Source organism: Sphaerodactylus townsendi, unplaced genomic scaffold (genome assembly GCF_021028975.2).
Source record: "Sphaerodactylus townsendi isolate TG3544 unplaced genomic scaffold, MPM_Stown_v2.3 scaffold_48, whole genome shotgun sequence".
Classification (NCBI taxonomy): domain Eukaryota; kingdom Metazoa; phylum Chordata; class Lepidosauria; order Squamata; family Sphaerodactylidae; genus Sphaerodactylus; species Sphaerodactylus townsendi.
The window spans coordinates 4,676-30,111 of NW_025950671.1; the positions used below are offsets into that span (position 1 = coordinate 4,676).

The following is a 25,436-nucleotide window of genomic DNA, read 5'->3' on the forward strand; positions in this document are numbered from 1 at the left end:
ACCTGCTCAAAGCAATGACTTCTACAGTGGAATCAGCTTTCTCCATTTTTTCTCTTGGCGCTGCTCATTAAGGAAGCAACTAAAAACCAAGCAAGAAGGAAAGAAGACTGTTTCCTTTTGACTTTTCAGAAACTGCATCCAATTGCCCCAAAATGCAGTCTACACAACAGCTCAGCAACTCCTTATCTTATTTGTAAGCCTCCTTTCCATTGCCTTGTATATCCTCACAATCCTTCCTCCCTGCTCAAGTTCACATCATGAGCCCCTGAAGTAAGTACTTCTTGGAAGCAGTCAGAAAATGACAAAGGCCGTTTCCCCACTCACCATTTGTTGCGGGCTACTGGTGGCAAATAACCCGGGGTCCGGCTGCACTCCCCACTACATCAGCGGTGACAACGCAGCCACCCCAGTTCTGCTGCTCTCCTACCCCCTCAGCGCACGTCATTTAAGATCCTGTTCAGAAGTGCACCTTTTGGAAAACCCCACACAGAGCACGGGGCAGTGAGGAAATCTGGGGGCGGGGGTGACTCCAGGTTTGAGTTTCCCGCCCCTGGTAGTGACGTGGAGCCTTTTGCCCAATAAGGAAGCAGTGGGCTGTGCACAAGCGCGCAGCCTTTTTTTTTATTTCGGGAACAGAGATCGACATGTATTTGACCCCATGTTGCAATGTAGGGTCATTTATATAGCAATGCAAGGGAGCACTCACTGAAAGTCTAGTATTTATCCCTATCTGCTATTAGAATTTCTGTGGCTTAACTAGGTAATGATGCCTTCTGTCTGCTTGTGCTGCAATGTGAAAGCTTGTTAGTTCTAGTCCCGCTAGGGACGACTAATTTTTTTTAAAGAAAAAAATCGTCTATGAAGGAATTTGGGCTAATTATTAACCAGGATAAGTTTTTTGTTTGGGCTGAAAGCAGCGTGATTCTGATACACCGGTCCCACTGTTATTTAGGTTTACTCAAAACACACCACAATGAATCCCCACAGTTTCTGTTCCCAGCATGATCATGAAGCCACAAGCGAACAACTAGGAAGTTCAGCAAATTTTCGTGCCGCAAAGTGCTGGCCAATCAAAAGCCAGCACCAAAAGCACGGAAATCGCATTGGGCAGCTTTGTGATGTCGTGTGCATGTGGCGACATTTCCATGTTGATTCCAGGAAGGAAAAATTAAAAAAATTTTAAAAGGTTCAGCCTCCAAAATGGGACTCCAACCAATCATAACAGAGACCCGCCCTGCCGATCGCTGCAGAAAGCAGGGCTGTGGGGATTGCTGGATCTAAAAAACTGCAGCAGAAGGGTGAGTTCCCCCAATGGACAAACTGCAGTGGGGAGCATTAACCCGCACTCGACAACGCCCAGTTCTTACGAGCCCGGTTTGCCTCCACTTTCACTTCTGAAGTGGGGAAACGACCAAAAATGGGGGCTGGGCAAAGGACAGGAAAAAAAGAAGAAGCACTTCTTTGCCCAGCACAGTTATGTGAAATGCACTCCAGGCAATATGGTGGCCATTTGGGGCAATATCAAGCAAGGAAAGGGAGGCAGATTGGACTGGAACCAGTTTAGGGAATAGCAGATTTTGCTTATTCCATGATCATCTCTGGTGACTCTTGTCAAGTCCCGTGTCGAAGTAACCAGTGCAGTGTCAGATTCTGCCCATGATGTGATGCTGCCTCCTAGCAAGCTATGGTGTCATCTATGGCAGCACTAGAACTCTTCCAATTTGTATCAGATCCCACGCCACACCCTGGATTTGATTTTCAGGGTGGGGTTGGAAGTGGATCTGACTGAAAAGAACCATAGTTGGACCACTGCACCCTAAAGGTCTGTTTCAACATGCCACTCCTACCTCATACAGGAGGCGAGCTAATTTATGCTTGCCCGTGGAGTCTCATGGTTCCAACAGGATTCCAGAATCCTACGCGGGAGTGACTTATTGGATAAGCTGATAGAGGACTGGCATGCACGGCTTTCTGAAGCCATCAACAAGATTGCTTCATGACACCGTCTGCATTCCCACCCCAGATTAGCACAGTGGTATACCCCAGAGCTGAAGAGGAAAAAGCAGGAACTAGCACGGATAGAGCAAGTTTGGCAGAAACCTTGTGACAGAGTGATAAGAGCATCTTATAGGATGCTTATGAAAGCCTATGAGATGCGGTGAAGGGAATACTTTGCAGTCAACATTGCATCCACTAGCTCATATCTAGCAGTGTTTTTTAGAGTAATGCAGCAATTGATGACCCTATCAGGAAGGCCCCAAGTTAATGCTGATTTGGCCCACAACTGTGATGATTTTGTAAGTTCTTATCTGTCAGCACCTTCCCACCAAGTTGAATGCAGATAGGGAACTAGAGGCAACTCATCACTGCAAATGCCCCCACCCCCACCCCCGGTCCAACAAAAGGGAAACAGAAAGGAGCCAAGTGCAACTAAACACAGAGTCTGGGCTAGTTTATAGCCAGTAAGCTGCCAACATGCACCTTTGGGAAGATCTCCAGCAACAGGAAGAAGACTGAAGCTCTGTCAACCTAATTGGCAAGCAAAAGGCTAAAGAACATCCAGATCAATCCAGATACACTTCTTGGCCCAACTGAAAGCTTCCAGAAGTATCTGGCGGGCCATGACTGCTGGCCTAGCTGGCCTGGTCTGATCCTGCTGACGGGGTGGACCAGGAGGAACATCAACATGGCCCAGGCTTAGCTTTACCCCAGGGAGCAGTGATGACAGGCAGTTGCTTGCCCAACTGCCTCCTCCCACACTGCTACGGAGCCCTTGAGGACCTAGCTTGATCCTGGCCAAGCAGCAGTGACCCAGGATAGCAACCTACAAGGCACTGTCCCCATAAAGATCAGCTCTCCCTGTAGGTGGTTCTTATACAAAGGAAGAAGGTACTCTTTGCTATCAATGGGAAGGGTCAAAGAAAATATGAGAAAGGAGAGGACCTGCACCCCCTTGGAGCCACTCTGTGGCCTCTGTGGCACTCCCAAGACATTCCATGACAGTTAAGCAACCTGAGAGGAACAAGAATAGGCTGGTGCCAGGACTGAAGCCAGCCACATCCAGCAGTGACTGGACCCCACTTGGCTCAGCAGCTGAGTTCCAGCATTGCACGCAAAGGATCCCAGGATCAGGGCCTGCCATTTCCAGATGCCAGATCTCAGGCAGCAGGTGCCACAAAAGACCTGTGTCCACCTGGTTCCCATGACAGCCACTGCCAGTCCGAGTAGACAATACAGAAGCAGAGGGGCTAATGGTCTGACTCAGTGTTCACAGAACATCTTTCTTTCCTTCTGGCAAGGTTGCTGCCAGACCCAAGAGTCATTTTACAACTGAGAAATGGAATGGATGAAATATTTGCCACAGCTGTACCTTCGCAAGATGAAGTTTCTTCACCCCATAACCATTCATGTTTTTCAGTGCCAAGGTCCTGTTTATAAAACTGCTTTCAAAATAAGGTGATATCCCCTCATTCATTAACTTCCCACAGTCAAATGCTACAGAGAGAGGTCTTCCCCACTAGCTGTTGGCTCTGCTGGCACATGGAAAACTTGAAAAAAGGAGAAGTCTTGGCTCAATTCTCCCCGCAGGAAATCTGTCCACCCATTCAGATTCCTCTGAAGATGGGAAGATGCCGTCCTTCCACTGGCTGCAAAGAAGGTCTCTGTGACCAAGTCACAACACAGGCTCTGTTCCAGCAAAGCCTCAGCTAGCAGCCCTTGAGGGCATCCTCAGCACACAAGCTGCTCAGAGCCTTCAGGGACTGTGCCCAAAGAAGAGAGGCTCCCAATAGGAGGACAGCAAGAGAGCCAGCCACACATGCAATGGGCCTCCTCTTTAGCAAGGAAACAAAGAACTGTGAAACAATTTTGGCACACAGTCCTCATGATCAGGAAAAGGTTCCAAGCTAGGATGGATCTGCATCATGGCAGTTTCCCTGAGGCGGGCAGCAGACTGAGAATCGGGACTCTTCTACCCACATGCAATCAACTAGTTCGCTAGCAACCAACGAGGAATAGTGGCTTACAGACTCCCAATGTTTCCAAAACTAAGTCCAGACACCACCCTGAGACTACAGAGGAATACACAGGAGAAAGCCCCAAAACCAAAACCAGGGGCAGCCCTCTGACTGTCATAGAACCGTGCTCTGGCTTGAAGCATTTTCACACCTTATTTAAATGCATGGACACATCAGAAAGCCATCTGCCAGATGACGCCTTCGATGAAGCAGGGGAACAGCCAGAGTTCACCTAGATGGGTTCCTTACCTTGCCCAGAACAGTGAGGCAGGGCTTGGGTTCCAGCTCGGGCTGCTCCAGTTTCACGACTCCAACCCAGCCATATTCATACAAATCCTCTTCATCATTGCTATTGCAGAGGCCCAGTGGATGCATCTGGATTCAACAAAGGAGAAGACGAAAGCCTCCATGAAGCAGACAAGAAAAACAATCCCCATCCCCAGCCACTGTCCTCCGTTCCACCATGACAGCCACACAGGCGTTACTGTGCCAAAGAACATTGGTTCCTTCCGCCCGCCCGCCCGCCCGTCCGTCCGTCCGTCCGTCCGTCCATCCATCGACCATAGAACGTGGAGCAAAACTTCCACCTAGGAACAGCCTGCACTGCACAGCAGGAAGCTTTTCCCGTAGCAAAGTCTTTTTGAAACTCAAACTGTTCTGCAAGAACCCACTCTTTGCTCAGTCGGGTATGGCTTAAAAGTCGATCCAATTAGAATAGTTTACCTCCTCTATAGTCAAGCACAGGAGAACTTCTGTTTCATTGCTACCACCAAATATTGTGGGTAGGAATGCAGATCTTCAGTCATCATTCTGAGGTTTTATACAGAAGACATTTCCAGAGAGGAAACAATTCTACCCTCTTTTTGCTCCAAGTAATGCTTGTTCCCCTGGGGTTTGATTCCGGCACAAACAAGCCTCTCTCAACCACACCCTTTCCAAGGGTTCCAGAGGAGGGCAACCAAAACAGTAAAGGGTCCGGAGTCCATGCCCTACAAGGAGAGGCCTAGGGAGCTATGGGTATGTTTAGTTTGGCGAAGAGAAGGTGAAGAGGTGACATGATAGCCATGTTCAGATATTTTAAAGGATGTCATGTTGGTGAGGGAGCAAGCTTGTTTCCTGCTGCTCCAGAGACTAGGACACGGAGTCATGGGTTCAAGGTGAAGGAAAAGAGATTCCACCTAAACATCAGGAAAAACTTCCTGGCAGCCAGGGCTGTTCAACAGTGGAATGCACGACCTTTCCCCTTTCTTTTTTTGTGTTCCTTTTTCAGTCCCACTCTTCATTTCATCCCAAAGTAGAAGTTTACAGTCCCAGCTGCACCCTAAAATAATTTTAAAGGCCACTGGGAGAGGCCACTGGGAGAGGGAGCAGCAGGGATCGGGGTCCAGGGAGGACAGCTAGAAAAGTTCCTCCTTGGTTGAGCAACTGCGCTCAGACACGGTGGCACAGCTGTTGACTTTCCCACCACTAGCCACACAGAAGGCCCCAGGTTCAGCCCCCAGCAGCACGTCTAGCTAAAAGGATCGGTTGATAGGTGATATGAAAGACCTGACACGGAGGCCCTGGAGCACCCCGGCCAATCTGCATAGAAAACCCAAAAGTTTGATTCAGTATAAGGCAGTTGTGTGTGCTCAGAGATTCTTGGATTAATAAAAACTGCCTTTCAACACAGAACTCACACAACATTTGTGAACTCTGTTGGGTAGCAGCACTTAAGAACATAAGAACGAGCCTGCTGGATCAGACCAGAGTCCATCTAGTCCAGCTCTCTGCTACTCGCAGCGGCCCACCAGGTGCCTTTGGGAGCTCACAGGCAGGAGGTGAAAGCAATGGCCTTCTGCGGCTGCTGCTGCTGCTCCTGAGCACCTGGTCTGCTAAGGCAGAATTCCCCAGGTGCACCTTTTTTCTCAGAACAACCTGTGCTGATCATATGGCCAGACACCCTACCCATGGTACCTGCCTGTGCACATGGGATCTACAAGTATGCTGCACTTCCAATACAATGCTTGCAAATTGCTTCAAATCTGTTCCCACTGGCCACAATGTCTGGTTGATGAGATTTAAACAGCCAATCAGAACAGTACCCTCAGAACAGGGAAGTCAGTCCTTAGAGCCACCTCTGAAGAAGCTTTCCATCTGAATTGCCTTGAAGAAGTAAATGGAAGAAGGTTGGCACTTTCTATCCAAGGTCACAATATTTGTACACACTCACGAGGGTTTAAAATAACTTCAAAGAAGGCTGCACAACTGTAAGAGGGTTACTGTTACACAGCAGCCAAATGCTGAATCAAAGAGGGTATAAAAGTCACAAGCTGTAACCTCATCTCCTAAAAGAAACAAGCCAGGCAATTAAAAGGGGGAGAACTTCTTCTTCTCTTTCATCCTTTTCTCATCTGCAGCATAAAACCAGAAGCCCAAGCCCACTCTTAAAGACCCAGCGACCGGTTCCATAATTTTTAACTAGCTTCCCTGCCTCAGCACATAAGACAAATTACCCGGACAGTCTGAGAATTAGGGCTTCAGTTTTTAGACCACAGGGATTTTTCAAGTGCAGCAGGTACAATCTGAGTTCAAAAGGAGACGCTCTGCCGCATGCTATCGTTTCAGATAGCATGCACACCACTCTCACAATTCAGCCAGGCAAAACAGCTTTAGAGGACCCGTAGCAAAGTAACAGTCTTCCATATAGCACCGGCAAAGGAGGATGAAGCATGTCCCCTCAGAAGCAAAGCTGGCAGTTCAGCTGAGGGCACAGGTGGAAAGCACCGAGAGGGGGGGAGAAAGGATTCCCCCGTCCTTACCCTGGATGTTTCCCCATCCCCCCCCCCCCCGGAAAAATTAGAAATTTAGAGAAGCTCTTCAAGACACTCCTACAAAATACTGTCTATCTTAGAATGAGTAAAATATTTTTAGAGCAACGCATTACTCAAAATGTATAGTATGAAAGACAATCTAAAGAACCAAGTAAATGATAATTCCTACGTAAATAGCAGAGACTACATATTTTCAGTCATGTACATCATCTAATTCAGTATGCAATAATGTGTATGATTATGCACTATAGTAGGATTCAATTTTTCAGTGTCATAGCATATGTTGCTAGTCCTATTGTAATGCCAGTCCAAAAATACACCCTTCTGTTTGCTACAAAAGTTGTTTCCTATGTTCAAATTTTGTTTTTTTCTTACTTCTCAAGTGGCAGAAATTAAAAGACATGCAGAAAAATAGCCAAGAAGCAACAGCTTTGCCAATGTCTCTCAAGGACTGAGTGCATTCAGTTTTGCTTCTAGTTATGTGAATTCCCTCAATTCCATAAATATGCCAAAACATCACAGGAATGTTTAAGCAGTGAAACACATTTAGGTTTGATAAGAAGAATTCCCTATGCTTTCACATTCCCCAAACTTTGGTTTTCGGGGGGGGGGGGGGATAGGGACACTACAGTTTCAAAATTTCTAGTAATTTTACATCACTACACAAAGCTGTTTGCCCTGAGCTGGACAGCCCAGTTTAGCCCAATCTCAGCAAATCGCAGAAGCCAAGTAGGGTCATCTCTGGTTAATGTTCGGATAGGAGATGACCAAGGAGGTCCAGGGCTGCAACGCAGACAATGGCAAACCACCTCTGAACCGCTCTTACTCTGAAAGCTCCACGGGGTCAGCAAAAGTCAGCTATGATTTGACAGCAACCCCCCCCCCCCCACCATTTCCTTAAGAAATGTATGCTTTGTCTTCTGGCACAGGGCCTCAAAGATAGTTTACAAGAAACACACACAAAACAAAAAAGGGGAGAAACCAAATACTTTGTTTTTAAAAAGCCTTTTTAATTAAAAAATGAATGTTTTTCACATTAGTGTTTATAAAGCTATCAGGGTACATTTTTGTTTCAGAAGCATCTGAGGCAAAAGCAGAAGCTAGAATTACATCAAGTGACAACACCAACAGGTAGAAGGTCCAGGACACACAAGAAAGAAATAATTCTTCACATACCACATAATCGCCATAGGGAATCTGTCGCCACCATACGTGGTAGCAGCAATTTTCTTAACCGGCCTCCTAAAATGGCCCAAAACATCAAAGCAGATATGCCAGCCAACCATTAAGCCAACACCGTCAAACAAAGAGGTGGTCTACCTCGGGTCACCCAGATGCTCTGCGCTGGTTAAACTGTGCAATGAATGACTAGGCTCTTCAATGGGATAACACCAGATCAACATGCATCTACGATAAATTCAAGAGAAATAAACTACCTGTCAGATATTGTTGAAGGATTTCACGGCCGGATTCAACTGGTTGTGGCGGGTTTTCTGGGCTGTGTGGCCGTGGTCTGGTGGATCTTGTTCCTAACGTTTTGCCTGCATCTGTGGCTGGCATCTTCAGAGGTGTTTCACAGAGGGAAGGTAGTTCACACTTTTCAGTTGCAATGTTTTATCAATACTAAAGTAGAAAAAAATTCCTACCCATTTAAAAGAATTTGAAGGTCTCATATGTAAAACACGAAAAATGAAGGGAAAGCACCCTGATTGGATAAGCTGCCCTGTGCTCATGATTACTGGAACAACCAGCTGACTCAGAGGCCGTTTCCGCACGGCCACGCTTTGGGGGTGCATCGGTGTAAACGACGCTGACACACCCTCCTGAGACTGTTCGCACGGACGGTTCCAGTAGGGGTGGGGAAGATGGCGCAGCCTGCACAGAGGCTGCACCATTCCCCGAACGCCTTACCATCCCCTCCGGCCTTCCAGCGCGTCGCACAGGCCAGGGGACACGCCCCCTGCCCTGCGCGACAGCTCTGAAGTCGCAGGGCGGGGGCGTGTGTCCCCTGGCCTGTGCAATGTGCCAGAAGGCTGGAGGGGACGGTAAAGCGTTTGGGGAAGGGGGGGAAATGGCACCTTCCAGCTGCTGCCGTTCGCACAGCAGCGGTTGGAAGCCACTGCTTTCAAAAGCAGCATCTTCGCGCCGCTCAGGGGTTGCGAGGCTGGCGCTGCTGCGATGCGGCGGCGGCCGTGTGAACCCCTCCCCAGGGACCCTTTTTTTAGCATCCCTGGGGCGCTCTTTACCTCCCGTGCGGAAAGGGCCAGAGAGGGAGGAGGTATCTCTCTTGGACGGAAAATTCTGTGAGCTTTTGGATTTGGATTCCTACGAGTTAATGCCAATAACTACTCTGAGGGGATTTCAGTTAGGGAGTGGAGCATGTGCTGAGAGCAGAAAATTCTCAGACAAGAAAACTGAAGGTGGAGTAGTAGTGAGATTGTCCACAGGTGACTATAAAAGGGAAGGAAACATATCTTCTGAGTGTACAAGAAGAATGCCTAAGCCAGTTAGAACACGAATTATCCATGCAGGTGGATCCCCAGTCTGGTGTATGAGTGTTCTGTTATAGTTACCTCAGAAGGGAGATGTATGTGAACTGGGAGCTGACAGGGTCAAGGCTGTATGTTTACTGTGTGAAAGGGCACCAGCCTGTTGAAACCCAAAGTCATCGTGAATCCATTAGCCAGTAACATCTAACCATACCATCTTGCAGGGCGCAAATCCCCCTCTGGGGCTGGCCCAGGCATATGCTGGCAGACTTGTCCTCTCTGGGGCACTTACCCCAGAGGAAGGGGGCAAATGAGCCCACACTTGGCCGCTGCAGGAGCCTGGGATGCCCAACTACAGATGGACTGAGGGAAGTAAAGTTCAGACATGGAAGTGGATAGGCCTGGAGCAGGTCTATAAGCAGATTCCCTCACAGTTTTGTTGGTTTCTGAGGGACAAGAAGTTGAAAACTATGAAAGAAGCCACCACTTTACTTGACGAAATAGAAACAGAAGGGGACTTGGGAGGATTTCTATTCCCACTCCCATTAAAAGAAATAAAATTTGGCACCCCTCAGAAAAAGTTGGACCAGCAAACATCAACCCTGCAAGGTGGTACACTCCCATACCACATAAGAGGGGAGCAATTAACTTGCTATCAGTACCAGCTATGAACTGAACCCCAACTGAAATGGATCAGTACAAGGGCTAGATGCAATACCTTACCATCTGCGGTGACGAAGGTTGCTACCCATCTATCTCTTTCCAGGAACAGGTTTGTCCACATTGCAAGAATCAAGCGGAGACTCTTATGCATATTATTCTTGACTGTCCGAAAATTAGAAATTTCTCTCACTGTCTGGTTTTAGACAAAACGGCAAGATACTGACAGCTTTATTGTGGGTCTCTTGTTAAATAATTCAGTCGTCGTGTTTTTGGAAAAAGTAGCAAAATTTATTTTTTACAAATGATCGAATTTCATATCTATGTTTTATGTTTAGTACTATTCTCTTGCTGCTTTCTTGATTACAACATTGCTATGTAACTTATAAATGTTTTATAAACCACTAGAGCTTATTTTATATGCCTAATAATGGTTGCTGAGAACTGCCAGTGCCAGGAAGGGGGACACATTAAATCCCAGTATCCAAAATTGCAGAGAGCCACAACTCGTGCTGCAGCAAAAAAGGCCAGCTTTGTTAAAAGGGCAGAACCTGTCACAGAGCGACCCACAGAGAGTCACAGGCTGGTGCCCTTTTAGACAGTACAAACACAGCCTTGACATGACCACATGCAAACTACCCTTTACGGCACATCACCACTTGGTATCAGAGGCAACACTGTTCCTGCAGTAAATACAAAAGATGATGTAGAATTTGTTAATGGCTACAAAATTGTTAATTATCAAAAAAATGGGAGAAATGGTAAAACAATTAACATCAAACTACAGATTCAAAAAGCATGTTTTTTGGTGACATTATCTAGGGCTAACAGAACATTTACTCTTGAGGAATGGAAAGCAAAAAGAGACTTCCTTTTTCAAATGTTGGCAACCTTTCCCAGATTGTTGGTATTGGACACTTGGCTTGGTTATTGATTTCTATCATAGTTAATTGAAGGAATGTGTGTGATTCACAGGTTATAAACAAATGAAATCAGAGGAAAACCCAAGTGCTTGGAGCACACCCTTCCAAGGGAAGGCCTGCATGTTGGCCTCCCAGACTGCCTGCTTATGGAAAGACAAAGAGAGTGAGAGGGATTCTAGTTTGATCTTTGCAGTGTTTTAGAACCATCCCCCGAGCCCAACAGCATACTCTGCCTATGGGCTGCCCATCCACAAGACTCAGCAGCAGACTTGATGAGATTCAAATCACACCGAGTTAACTCCAGGCCACTCAGAGACACATCGCTTCAAGAGGCAGCAAACGGAAAGCCTTCACTCATATTAGTGGCGCGGCATAGGTTCACGTCCCACAGTTCCTGGGGAGGAATGTCCTACACTGTAGAGACCGAGGCATCATAAACCCAGCACAATTCAGTCAGGCTATTCTCAGTAGTGATGACAGGTGGGAATCGCACACGCGACAAGTCTGCCTCCCGAATGTACAAGGGTGCAATTCTGTGAATGTGCAGGGGAAAGTCAGGCCTTGCCCTGTCAATCCTTGCAAAGGCCGTGCTAGAGCTGCTCTAAACACTCACCTCCTATGGCAGAGGCCCTTCTCATCAGGCTGGCCCAATATTTTTGGCACCCCAAGCGACAGAGGGAGGTGGCAACCCCCAACTGCCACTGCCAAATGGCACACAGAGCTGAGAGGGCAGAGACCTGCTCTAAGCAAACCCAGCTCTTACTTGACCTTGCTGGGGTGGGGGGGACAGTGGAGGACAGGCCAACCGAGCAGGCCCCGGATACTGCATAGCGTGATTCCCAGAGCTGCTGATTGCCGCCAGCTGCTTGGCTGTAGGTGTGGCTGGTTGCCCAGGGCTCCTGCTTGCTGCAGCACGGTAGCCACCTCTCCAGGACCCTGGGGGAAGGTACTGGCCAGCGGCCACCTGGCTACAGCTACATACTGTGGCACACAGGGCTCCGGCCATCCCCACTCCGGGGCCTGAGGAAAGGCCCCAGCACAGCAGTGCCTGGAAGAACTTCTTGAGGAGGGATGCAGCTGGTCACGTGACATCAAGGGCTCCTCCATATTCAGGACAGACAATTGCCCAGGTAGGTCTAGTACAGGGGTTGGCAAACTTTACCATCAAAAGAGCCGCTGCCGCCACCACCACCCCGAAAAAGTTGTCTGCAGACACAAAACATATTTGAGTCTTATAATGAAGGGAACACAGCCTATTAAGTTTAAATTATCCAATCAACATTAGGTCTAACTGAGGATTCAATAATATGTTTTACCAAATGTGGCTATGCTCTGCAGTGGACTATTTATGATTCTTTGGTACTGTAACTGTGCATTACAATAACACCATGTTTTGTTGCATTTATGAATGGCTTTTGGGTCATAACGACGACAGATTGACCAGCAGTACAGTCAAGGTGGTGTTGGTAATGATCCCTTAATATAGCACATAAAGAAATTCACTAGCACAAGACACACTGATTATCATCAACACATATTGCTTTAAAAGGGAGTTGGACAAGCTCACTGGAGAGGAAAGCTATTAGCCAGATCCCGTAAACAGAGCCTCCAGGTTCAGAGGCAGTATACCTCTGCAAATCAGCTGCAGAAGAAAAGCTGCATGCAAAGGCTCTGGTGAATGTGGGATCCTAGAGATGATCCAGTAAGGCTTTTCTTACATGCTGCCAATCCCATCTGCCTACACGCCCTGAAAAGGACAAGGGGAGAAAAGTGATAAGGGTCACGCCAGAGGATGAAAACCTTTCTGCTGTCCTCAAACCCCCACCCCTTGACATCTCAAGCCCAGCCCTTTCCCTACAGCTGCTACCTCAAAAAGATTATCAATCAACACAACTAGGGGTGGGCATTTGGCAAACATGAAAAGAGAAAAATAACAGAAAGTATGTTTGTTCATTCCGGGGTTCTCCAGGAAAAAAAGGCAGCAATAAAAGGGAGCCGTATAAGAAGATCCTCCAAAATACTGAATTTTTCTAACTATCTTCAGGCTGCTTCAGGCTGCTGCTATAAAAAATCCCCCCCCCCCTTCTCACTTACCTACCACACATACACTGAACTGACCAGGCAGAGTCCAGTGTTCAATTTACCAAAAGACCTAGCGATTTTTATTAAGGGGGGGGCGGGGCACCTGAAGCACCTTCTATCTCTGGAAGGCAGACATCTTCCACACAGCTGTTCTTCTTGGCCCTCATGCCCTCAGCAAAAAGGTGGGTGTGGGACAACATGGTGCAGTGGTCAAGAGAAGCAGACTCTGATCATGGATTTGCTCCCATGCTCCTCCACATGCAGCCTGCTGGGTGACCTTAGCCTACTCACAGATGTCTGAGAATTCTCTCAGATCCACCTGCCTCGCAAGGTATCTGTTATGGGGAGAGGAAGGGAAAGGATTTGTAAGCCGCTTTGAGACTGCTTATATAGGAGAGAGAGATGAGGTGTGAATCCAAGCTCTTCTTCTTAATTCATTCACATTGGCACAAGGACCCCTTCGACCACCATAATGTCATCTTGCTAGTCCTGTTCCCCGGAGCCACGGGGGAAGGGGCGTGCAGGAGGCCCACAGCAGTGGCGCTCCTAGTCTCATGCATACCACAGCACTGCTGGGAACCGGCTCACAGGGTGTGCTCACAACTGTGAACAAGAATGGATGAGAGAAAGATGTGCAGGTCAGCAAGCAGATGGGTGGAGGATGACTGATGGGAAGGCCCTGGCCACAGCGCCCAGACGCCCAGTCCACAACGTGGGTCCTGGAACCAGCCACCACCCCACCCAATTTCCTGGCAGCCCACCACACTGGAGTTCCCAGCGGATAGAGCAGAGAGAGTCTGGGCAGAGAGTCTGTCCAACACTGGAATAATAATTGAGGCAAAGTGACAGTCATAAGATGGTTAGTGTTTTAAAAGTCAACAAGAACAAAGTTTATTCAGAAAGATGCAAACCCGAAGGAGAAGATTATTGGGGGTGGGGTTGCCCTCTACGTCAAAGAAAGCATAGTGTCACATAAAATAGACAATGCAAGGGGAGCTGATTCCCCTACAGAAGCATTGTGGATAGCAATACCAGGGGTGAAGGATAGTTTAATATTAGAGATATATTATCGTCCCCCTGACCAAAGCGCACAAGAGGATTCTGAGATGAAAAAAAAATTAGAGAGGCCAACAAAAGCAAAAACATAGTGGTGATGGGCGATTTTAACTATCCCCACATAAACTGGAAAAATACATGTTCAGGTCACAGTAAGGAGACAGCATTCCTGGATATGCTGAATGACTGTGGCTTAGAGCAGATGGTTGTGGAACCAACCAGGGGAGAGGTGATCCTAGATCTAATTAGAACATAAGAACTAGCCTGCTGGATCAGACCAGAGTCCATCTAGTCCAGCATTCTGCTACTCACAGTGGCCCACCAGGTGCCTTGGGGAGCTCACGTGCAGGATGTGAAAGCAATGGCCTTCAGCTGCTGTTGCTGCTGCTCCCGAGCACCTGGACTGTTAAGGCATTTGCAATCTGAGATCAAGGAGGATCAAGATTGGTAGCCATAGATCGACTTCTCCTCCATAAATCTGATATATAGGAAAATTTTCTGACCCATATCACTGTTTGGATAACAGTTCCAACATAGTGTCCCCTAAAACATTTTTTCTTCAGCATCACTGAAGTTACTTCCTGGTTCCAGCTTTACAGATCAGACACCAAATCTCTTACCATGGATACTTGATCTGAAGAAGGGGCCTCTGACTTTTGAAAGCTGCTACCTGGAAAATCTTGTTGGTCTCGAACGTGCCCTCTCTTTGCATGGCAACAGATTCCAGGGAAATGCCTTTAGTGATAGCAAAATGTATACCAAAGTTTATCTTGCCTGCCCCTTTGGTTGCTAACACTGGTGGGGGCAGAAAATGTTCATATTCAAATTTTCCCAGAAAACCCACATTTCTGGTCACTAATGGTCCCATTTCTAAGACAGGTGTTCTGCTGATACTGGAAGGAGTTGTACTCCCCCTAAAGGAACAAGCTCATGGTTTGGGACTGCTATTGGACATCTCATAATTTATTTACAAAATTTATACCATGCCTTTCTGCACTCATCATGGTGACCAAAGCAGCTAACAGATTAAAAGCTTACATACTAAAAACACATCTTCAAAACCATTGAAATTAAACTAAAACACACACAAAAAAATATAGGAACAAAGGAAACATCATGTTGAAAGAATGCCCGGGCAAATGGAAGTGGGTTTTTCCAGCTCAGCTTTTTCTGGAAAAAGTGGACAGTTACACAAGCCTTGCTTTCATCTTTCGTCAATCACAGTGTGCTCTTGGACCAGCAGAAGGTGCGCTTTTAAACCAATCAAGGTTAACGGTTTGGGTTTGAGATACTTGGTGGGCCACCTTCTGTTTATACTCTGAAGCTAGATGGAAACCTTATTGTGGCAACTTCAAGGTGGAGAAATCCAATGAATGGACACCCGTAGTCGACCTTCTTGGTAGATGCCACTACTCTCTGGAATCTGAGCTCTGGATATGGTTTCTTCCTTGGAGGCCTTTTGGAATAACTTCTGAGCTTACTGATAGCCCCCAATGGTACTATAAGTTGTTACCCTACATATTCTCACCCTTTGTCCACCAGACCAGCAAAATGATAGAATTAAAGCACTCCACATGAATTTAATGGGAGTGAAACATACTATGCCTTCCACCATGCCAGGAGCAGCTTAGCAGACCGACTAAGTCTGAGGCTAATAGCAGCTTTTCTAAGCACTACAGAAACCCCAGCCAGGAACCCATTGCACAGATGAGGAGGAGGAGGAGGAAGAAGAAGAAGAGGAAGAAGAAGAGGAAGAAGAAGAGGAGGAGGAGGAGGAGGAGCAGAAGGGGAAAGAAGCAGAGAAGAGCTTTTTTTCTATCCTACTTTTCTCTGCCATAAAAAGACTCAAAGCAGCTTACAATCACCTTCCTTTCTCCCCATCATACACAACAGGCACCTTCTGAGTTAGGTAAAGCTGAGAGAGTGAGGAACCAAAGCTGGTTCTCCAGATTAGAGTCCACCACTATTAATCACTACACTGCACGGTAACATGAGGCTACATCTGACTGGGGACACTTAACACAATCTTTGCTCCTGTTAGGGTACTCTGCACAAAAAGGAAGTGCTTTATAGAAACAGTCACTAGAAAACTACTTACATGGGGCCACCCTTTCAAATCCACAACTCACACCATGCGCAGTGTGGGAGCCGACATTCTTTCTGCCAACACAGCTGAACATTTCTCATTACTCTCCTTGCCTCTCTTTTGATTTTTTTTCATGCAGCCCACCAACAGGGATAGAGGCAACAGTGGAACTCATGCACGATGCAGTGACAATGACCTGCTGAATCTACCACACGACTGTCCCCTGCAGAAACCAGCTTGCATGTCACTGCTCAGCTGAGGACTTGCCTACTTCCTTGCCCCAGGGTGGGCTCTGCTGCCATGGCAAGCTGCCTGACAGATGTTCAGTGCAACCAATACTATTGCACCCACCGTGAGCAGCACCAGCATCAGCACCAGCACCAGCAGTGCATGAAGCTTTTTAAAATGCACTTCAGCCTGGCTGTGTCAAGAGATTCAGCAACCCCGTTCATCCAACTCACATTCAGGACTCCGTTCCTCATGCCACTCAATGTGTTTGTCCTATTTCACACCTGTGTCAGTTACTGTGGGTTTGGTACAGGTTTATGTCCAAGCCCCGCTCAATGATCACCTCTGCTTTCAGCATGGGAGCCAGCCTGGGGTAATGGTTAAAAGCAGGTAGACTCTAATCTGGAGAACTGGGTTTGATTCCCCACTCCTCCACACGAGCAGTGGACTCATATCTGGTGAACTGGATTTGTTTCCCCACTCCTGCACATGAAGCTTGCTGGGTGACTTTGGACTAGTCACAGTTCTCTCAGAACTCTCTCAACACAATCTACTCCCAAAGTATCTGTATTGTGGGGAGAGGAAGGAAAAGGAGTTTGTAAGTCACTGAGAGTCTCCTTACAGGAGAGAACTGTGGTATAAATCCAGGCTCTTCTTCTCCTCCATGGGTCTCCTATGGAAAGAATCATAAAAAACACAGAGTTGGAAGAGACCACAAGGGCCATCAAGTCCAACACCTTGCCATACAAGAATACACAATCAAAGCACTCCTGACATATGGCCATCCAGCCTCTGTTTAAAAACCTTCAAAGAAGGAGACTCCACCACACTCCAAGGCAGTGCATTCCACTGTCCAACGGCCCTGACAGTCAGGAAGTTCTTCCTAATGTTTAGGTGGAATCTCCTTTCTTGCAGTTTGAAACCATTACTGCTTGTCCTAATCTCCAGAGCAGCAGAAAACAAGCTTGTTTCCTCTTCAATATGACATCCCTTCAAAAATTTATACATGGTTATGTCACCCCTTAACCTGCAGAGCAGCAGTGGCGTAGGAGGTTAAGAGCTTGTGTATCTAATCTGAAGGAACCGGGTTTGATTCCCAGCTCTGCCGCCTGAGCTGTGGAGGCTTATCTGGGGAATTCAGATTAGCCTGTACACTCCCACACACGCCAGCTGGGTGACCTTGGGCTAATCACAGCTTTTCGGAGCTCTCTCAGCCCCACCTACCTCACAGGGTATTTGTTGTGAAGGGGGAAGGGAAAGAATGTAAGCCCCTTTGAGTCTCCTGCAGGAGAGAAAGGGGGGATATAAATCCAAACTCTTCTTCTCTTCTTCTCCAGACTAAAAATACACAGTTCCCTAAGTCTCCCCTTGTAGGGCATGGATTCCATGGATCTTTTACCATTTTGGTTGCCCTCCTCTGGACCCGTTACAGCTTCTCAATATCCTTCTTGAATTGTGGTGCTCAAAACTGGACTTTTCTCTGTGATACATCTCTGAAGATGCCAGCCACAGATGCAGGCGAAACGTTAGGAACAAAATCCACCAGACCACGGCCACACAGCCCAGAAAACCCACCAGAACCAGTTGAATCCGGCCGTGAAAGCCTTCGACAATACATCAAAATCCTTAACTTTACCATTTCTCCCCATCACAAAACTACCTGTAAGTGCTTTGTGAACCACTCCCCAAAATCAGATTATATTCCTGGGACAATTAATATACACATTTGTGTCTTGAATATGTGTGTGTCATTACAAAAGAAGAATCTTGATTTAAATGTAATTATTTCAATGGGTCATTTTTCTCAGTGATTTATGTGATTTAGAGTAACCCCCCACCCCTCCACCAAACTTAGTTTCACATTAAAGGCAAGAAGAAATAGCAATAGTCCCCCACCCTCCACCCCAACCTGATTCTTCAAGCGTTTTTGCCTCTCCCAGTTGGAGGAAGCATCCTCGCCCAGCCTCAGTAACTACACATCCAACACAGGTACGTCCATGCCCTGCCTCCCCCACCTCTACTAGACCACTTCACCACTCTGAGTAAACAACGGGTGCTTTTGTCTGATTCTCTCTCTCTCTCTTTCTCTCAGCAGCTTAGAAGCCGTCTCCCAAGGTCCCATTACGTCAGCAAGAGGCTTCTGGTTTTCTGTATCAATTCTGCCTCCCCAAAGCTTTGAAGAGCCTGTGTGCGCTGCTGTGGTTCTATGCTTTGATCTTTCCATTACATCGCCTGAAGGCAAGAGCTGATAATATCTGCTTTGCCTGCACAGTTTAGGCCAACAAAGCAGCACCCATTCCTGCCCAGCAACAGATGTGCTACAAACTGAAATGGCAAGCACATCTCCTGGGCAGCTGGCTCACACATGCACCCCATTCAGAGCCACGCCTGTACACAGGAAGACCTCATCAACTCAACTGTTGGCTCAGCACCAGAAGCACATCTCTCTCACGACTCCCTCCAAAAACCTCTAAAACCTACTTTCCCAAGAAGGGCATGAAAAGAGCTTCTGCTTAGACAGGGGGATGGCAGCCAACAAGAGCCGAGAGGTACTGGTCTTCCCAGCTCTTCCCTGTGCCCGGGGCCCTCCAGACAGCTAACAAATGTGGATGCCCAGCCTTTCCCCAGACTGCGAAGACCTTTCCTTCTCCAACATGGGCAGAACTCTCCTTTCCCAAGACCAAAACCCCTGCCTTCCCACTTCCAGACCAGCCATGTGTTTAATGTATTTCCAGTCTCTCTCCAGGGGATATATGAACGGGGATATATAAAAGGGGGCGTGTTGGACCCTCCCCCACAAGGGCAGGAGGCTGCCCCATGATGCTTGAGCACTCTGTCTGAAGACAGCACACTCCCATCCATTCCAAACAATACACTGTATCATAGATAGTTATAGAAACTGTACATAACCATAATGCAATGGACAACAGGCTTGGCCAATCTCTTAAGAACACCTGGGGAGAAAAAAGCAAACCCACAACTGACAAACATTTTAAAATAGCAGGAGGACCAACAAGAAACCCAGCAAGAGAGAAAGGGTACAGCAACCCAAAACGAACAAAGCTGAGTTCTACTCAAAGTTCACACAAGATCTACTCAACAACGTATCATGACTAATGCTCAACAGTCAACAAAAGCTGATGGTCAAACAGTCTGGGCGGGGGGAGGGAATTAGAGCTTTTTAAAATCCTGACCTTCCTTCAAGGGGGTCAGAGCAACTCACACGATTCGCTCCCTTCTTCCATTTTATTCTCACAACAACCCTGTGAAGTAGGTTAGACTGGGGGAGAGAATGACTGGCCCAAGATCACCCAAAGAGTTCCATGGCAGAGTAAGTGGATTTGAGTGAATGGGTCCTAATTTTACCTTGCACCACACTCAAAGGCAGGGCAAGAAACACCACAAAAAAAACAAAGCCAAGCTCTCTTGACCTGGCTCCTAAAGGAGTCCCCAGTCGATAGCAGTATGCTGGGGAGGGTGCACCCCTGCTCCCCTAGATGCCACCTCCCTGACTGGATTGGGTAGGGCTTGAGACAAGGACCTCAGCCCTTCAGATATCCTGCTCCCACGGTGGCAAGATCAGAGCCAACCCTCAAAATTGCCCAGAAGCTGTTGAGCTTTGAGCTACCAGCTAGAACAAATACATCTTGACAAACAAACACAATATGTGAGGCAAGTAAGAGAAGCCAGTTAAAAGAACTTGGGTAGCCATAAGCAGACGGGCAGGACAATGCACCCGAGATCTTCTCTCTCTCCCCCTCTCTCACACACACACCCCATCACCACCCAAATGCAGGACTAGCACAACTCAGACTCCTGGAAACGAAGAGTCAAAAAGTCCGCAGTTAAAATCTTCCCTCTGCTATGAACACTTGAGTCCTGCCACTCTCAGCAGCAGCCCAGCCGTGTGTCTCAGGCCTCCGGTCTGCTGAATCAAACAAATGCATTCTGGTGGTCATGTAGGAGGGTTAAGAAATATTGGGCAGCGATTCACTCCCAGATTGTTGAAATAATTAAAATTAGATATAAAAAATCAATAGGGATTTATCTTTTGGGACCAGTTATGTCAAAAGAAAGATTTCCTTGTCAATGTAAACATCTAACATTCCACATGAGTTCTGCAGCAAGGATAGTCCTAGCACAACAATGGAAGTCCACGGAGATACCAAAATTGGAAGACTGGAGAAATAAGGTTCAAAGGTTATACGTAATGGACAAAATATCTTTTAACCTTAGAGGAAAGCCAACTGAAGAATATTGTCAAACTTGGCAGCCATGAATAAATTATGTAATTAAAGTATATAAAATGTTGTTCCACCTATTTTGAGTTTAGGTAAACTTATTTACCTTCTTAATGATAAATATCTGTTTTGTATTTCTTTTATTTCTTCTCTTCTTGGTTGTTATCTATGCCTGTAAGGAACAGGTTTTGCTGGTGAAATCTTGGAAGAAATGTAGAGGGGAAGTCAGGGGGGAGACAGGTTTTTGGGCGGGGAGGGAGGAGGGGGGAAAGGAAGGGGAAATTATATAAGACAAGCAGCAAAGTCCTTGTATTAGACTAGATCACAAGGTTTTATAACTTGTTTTTCTTTTAAAAATTGGATAATTATGCGCTCATAAAACTTTGATGTATCAATGTTTTTTCCTTCAGAATCTCTGAAACCGCAATAAAAATGTATTTTAAAAAAATGCATTCTGAGGTCCTGAACCTTCACCTCTGCACTGGGACACCGGCCAGCCTCTTTTACGACGAGTATCCAGAGTCCAAAAGAAAAAGAGCACTGCACTTACCTGTGACTATTGTTCATCGAGTGGTCTTCTGGACAGGCACACATGGGACTGCACTTGCGCAGGCCAGCCACAGAGAAGAGTAGCAAGATTCTAGAAAACCCTACTCTGCAAAGCGCTCCCCCGCCACCCACTGGGCCAGGTCGCAGACAGGGCTTTCCCCCCACATCAATGGCCACTTCAGGAGGAGGGCAGAGAGCTCACCTCTCAGTGCTCCTTCCCCCACCGGACAGTCTGTATGTGTATTCTTTTTAAAATAGCAGTCCACAGCAGGGAAGGGGGGAGGTTGCCTGCCTGTCCAGAAGCCCAGGAGAGACAACAGTTACAGCGAAGTGCAACACTGTTTATCATCTTTGTGGTCTTACTGTGCAGTTCCAACTGGGAGAGTAGGAGGTCGGTGAGCATCTGCTTACTTAAATAATGACCGTAACACTGCTCTCCCAGCACCTGCGTTGTTTCTTGTGTCAACGTCCATCAAACAGTGAAGGACAAAGGTGGAGGGCATCAACCAGCGGGCTGCTTTGGAGATGTCTCCAAAATTTAGTCTGGACCAGAAGGCACCTGAAGTTGACTGGGCCCTGCTGGAGTCTGCTTTGATCTGCATGGGGCAGTCCACACCAGCTGATACATTCCAACTAAACAACTGATGACACCCATCTAGATGATGACTCCATGGACAACCCTGTACCTTTATTTGGGCCTCTGAAAGGTGCAGTCCATTGTAAATAAAATAACAATCTTCAAACATCTAGTGTGTGGATTGACCTATCAGCTTCAGAACTGAGTTGTGGACAGAACACTGGGAATACTACATCTTGGGACAAGTGGAAAGCTGACACTTTTGGGGGTAGGTAGTCCAGATTAGAACATAGTACCACCTTATCACTATGGAACTTCATGAATGGGGAATCATATCTCACAGTCCTCAAGTCTCCCAGTCTGTGAGATAATGTAACGGCAACTTTAAAAAGCTGTTTTATAAGATAGGGTAGCTAGATCATACTTGGCCATAGACTCAAAAGTCTTTCCCATTAGCTGGACCAAGACCAACAACAGGCTCCACTGAGTCACTGGAGTTTTGACAGAAGGATAAAGAGTATTAAGTACCTTGAGGAAGAGCTGCTAGAGGCACTTTAATGGATGAGGAAGACAGTCCAGCATCTTTCCAAGTCAATAACTAATCCAGCACAATAAGCAGCTGGCAACTCTGTTTTGATCCTTGTTAGCAAGACCCACAAAATGAACCTGGACCATCGTATAAATACCTGGTGGAAATCTTATGAGAAAATAGTAGCATCTTTGCCACCCTGTTTGACAAAGTGTTTAGGGGTGTTTAGGGGATGAACCAGGCCATTAGATGTAGCAAAGTCACATTACAGTGGAGAATTGGGTCTATACGCAAAAGCTCCTTGTAGAGTGGAAACTCCCAATGCATTCGCCTGGACAGTTTCCACAGCGTGTGAAATCAGGATGTCTTGCTCCAGAAAAGTGCTATGAGTATACAGTTGAGCCTGTCTGTAGCCATCTTGGTTATCACTCTCCCTAGCAGAGGAATATGAGGGAAAGATGTACAGGCGGCGCCTCCACACGCAAACTTAAAAGCATCTCCTATGAAGTTTGTTCCTATGCCTGCCCTGTAGCAGTAACCGAGACAGTCAACGCAAATAGATCTATGTTTGGGTGCCCCAGGGTTGGAACGCTGGCTCTAAGAGGTTCTTGCCTACGGACCCTTAGCGCTGTTCCTGCTGAGTGTATCTGTCGTTACATTGTCCTCGCCTTCAACATGGATGGCAGGAAGAGTGGTTTGGAGACATTGCCCATCTCCAAATAAAGGAAGCCTCTATGCAGAGGGGTATAGATCCTGTTGCCCCATTTTTGTCGATACAGGACATCACAGAGGGATTGTCCGTTGCTATAAGAATAGATCTTCTAGACACCAGTGCTGCAAAAGAAACCACAGTGTGTTTTGCCCTTCACTCCAATCTGTCCACGTGCAGCTTGGCTTCAACTAAGGAACAAGCCTCTTGGATGTGCCACCCCTTGCAATGTAAACAGGGGAAGGACATGGTGAGTCTCCAAAGTGGACACTCTGCAGCAAGTTGTCTGAGAAGGATCACCAATTAAAGCAATTTGATAACCACTCTGGGAAGGGAGAGTTTTCGTAATTGTGGGTCGGAGTTAATCCGGACACCCTGTGAAATTAGTTTTGTAACTGTCACATGTGCAATGTATGAGTGATGACAGAAGTCATAGAGGCCATCAGTCCAAGCTACCTGTGAACCTGTAGTGCCCTCTGAAATCTATTAGCCATGAAAAGTTTAACTAGTTCATTGGTGTAGCTATTGATAGAAGCAGGAGGACTCTGCTGGTGGGGAATGCAAGATTGCATGTATAAATTCTATTGTTCGTACTGGAGTCAGCCTGTATGTCTCATAATTAATAACCAGGGCTAGCTTTTCCAAAGTAGGAAGCATCAGGGAGACATGAGAGGCCAACACCTCAATCGACTCAGTCACCAAGAGCCAGTCACCAAGGTAAGGGAATATCTGGCAACCATGAAGTATCAGGTGAGTGACCATCACTGAGAGGCACATTGTAAATACCCCTGGGCTGTGGCTAAGCCAAAACGTATGATTCTATGATATATTTCTGGACTCTGCAAGTGAACCTTGGGTACTTCCTACGGTCCTTTTGGATAGATACGTGAAAGTACGCATCTTTGAGGTCCAAAACCACATGCCAGAATTAAGCAATGGAATCACCTGGTTCAGTATGAGCTTACAGAATTTCCTAACATTTATACCCTTTTCAATAAAAAGAAGTAAGTAGAATTGTAACTTCATCTGCCACGTGCTGGAAGGTCTTAGTTTTAGAATGCACGGCTGAGGTCCTAGTGCCCACCTAACAGGACTCAGGACCCAAGCAGAGCATTCTAAAATGAAGATGGTCTAGCACGTGGCAGATGAAGTTACAATTCTACTTACTTCTTTTCGCTGAAAAAGATCAGTGTTTATTAACATGTCTAGGCTCTAGAATGGGGTGCTTTCCCAGTCCTTTTTTATCAATTCAGAAGTATCCGGAATAGAAGCCCTCCACAGAGGTTTCATGATGGACTTCTCTGGTGACACCCTTGGACGATAAGGCAGCTACCTCTGACTTCAGCAGAGGGGACTCTGCAGTCACTTACTGAGAGTTGCCATAAGATGGAAGTGATTCAAATTCCAAAAATAACCATTTTTATTATACTTAATACCCAACAATAATCAGTAATAGAAACCTAGCACTGCAAGAACAAAGATAACCTATCACTGAACACCTCAACAGTTAGTCATGCATTTGCTTGTTTTGCCTTGGTTGTCTGGCGGCGACTTGCCCTCTTTCCTGTCCCTTGCTGGACGGGTGCAATTTTGTACCCTGCTGTTAGGCACTGTATTAGGGCTGATATTGCCCCCGCTGGAGATTAGATGGAGAGTGGTACATGTAAGGTCTACAGTTTATAAGAGGCCAAAGGCAGCACAGTGATACCCAAAGACCGAGTCATGTATTTGGTTTTTCTCATCCTGTCAAAAATGGGATCCTCAAAGGGCAGGTCTTCTATTCTGGCCTTGGTGTCCTGAGGTGAACACTGAGGCTCACAGCTGTTTCCCAACATGTTTCCCCCAGACTGGATCAGCTTCACCAGGGGTTTCGTCTCCTCAAGCAAGGCATCGTGGTATTGAGTGAGGATGTCCCAAAGGTATCTCAACATAATGGCTAGAAAGTTTAAGATCCTAGGGCCTAATGCTACAGAGGAATTGATCTTTCTGTCAAGGATGTCAAGCTTTCTCCCTTCCTTTTCCACTGGGGATTACTGGGCACCCAATCTGTATCTGGCCAGTAGGGTCTCTGTTATTATGGATTTAGGGGAAGGTGATGGAATAAGAAATCACATCCTTCCTGTATGATCTTGTACTATTTTCCACCTTCTTGGTGAAAGAAAAGTGGAAGCCAGTTTAGCGCAGCCAAAATCCCTTTGGTCATAAGGAGTGCCTATACCGGCCTTCTATCCAGATGTAGAAGACATCCTTAATCAGATCCTCTGATATTGGTGTGGTGGTCTTCAATGGCAAATCCAGGACTTTTGCCATTCTTACCAGCTGTTCACTATACAGCTTGATAGTGCCAGACGGCAAAATCAGTGTTGGGTCAGTCATCGGGTTACTTGGTGACAGCACCGAAGTCAATTCGGATTAGGTGTCAGAGTCCCGGAGGAGAAAACATCCAGGTCTTGCACACAATGCTGTGAGCGTTGTCTC

The 25,436-nt window shown here is 46.8% G+C and overlaps 1 protein-coding gene across 1 annotated transcript in view; it reads right to left on the reverse strand.

The window, feature by feature from the left end:
• Window positions 1-1,335: 1,335 nt before the first annotated feature.
• Window positions 1,336-25,436, reverse strand: part of LOC125425437 (E3 ubiquitin-protein ligase ZNRF3-like) — a 40,873-nt gene continuing 16,772 nt past the window's right edge. Inside the window, exons 2-3 of the mRNA XM_048483044.1 lie at window positions 4,266-4,391; window positions 1,336-1,380 (exon numbers count right to left, since the gene is read on the reverse strand). Coding sequence (XP_048339001.1) covers window positions 1,336-1,380; window positions 4,266-4,391 — 171 coding nt within the window. The remainder of the gene's footprint in view (window positions 1,381-4,265; window positions 4,392-25,436) is intronic.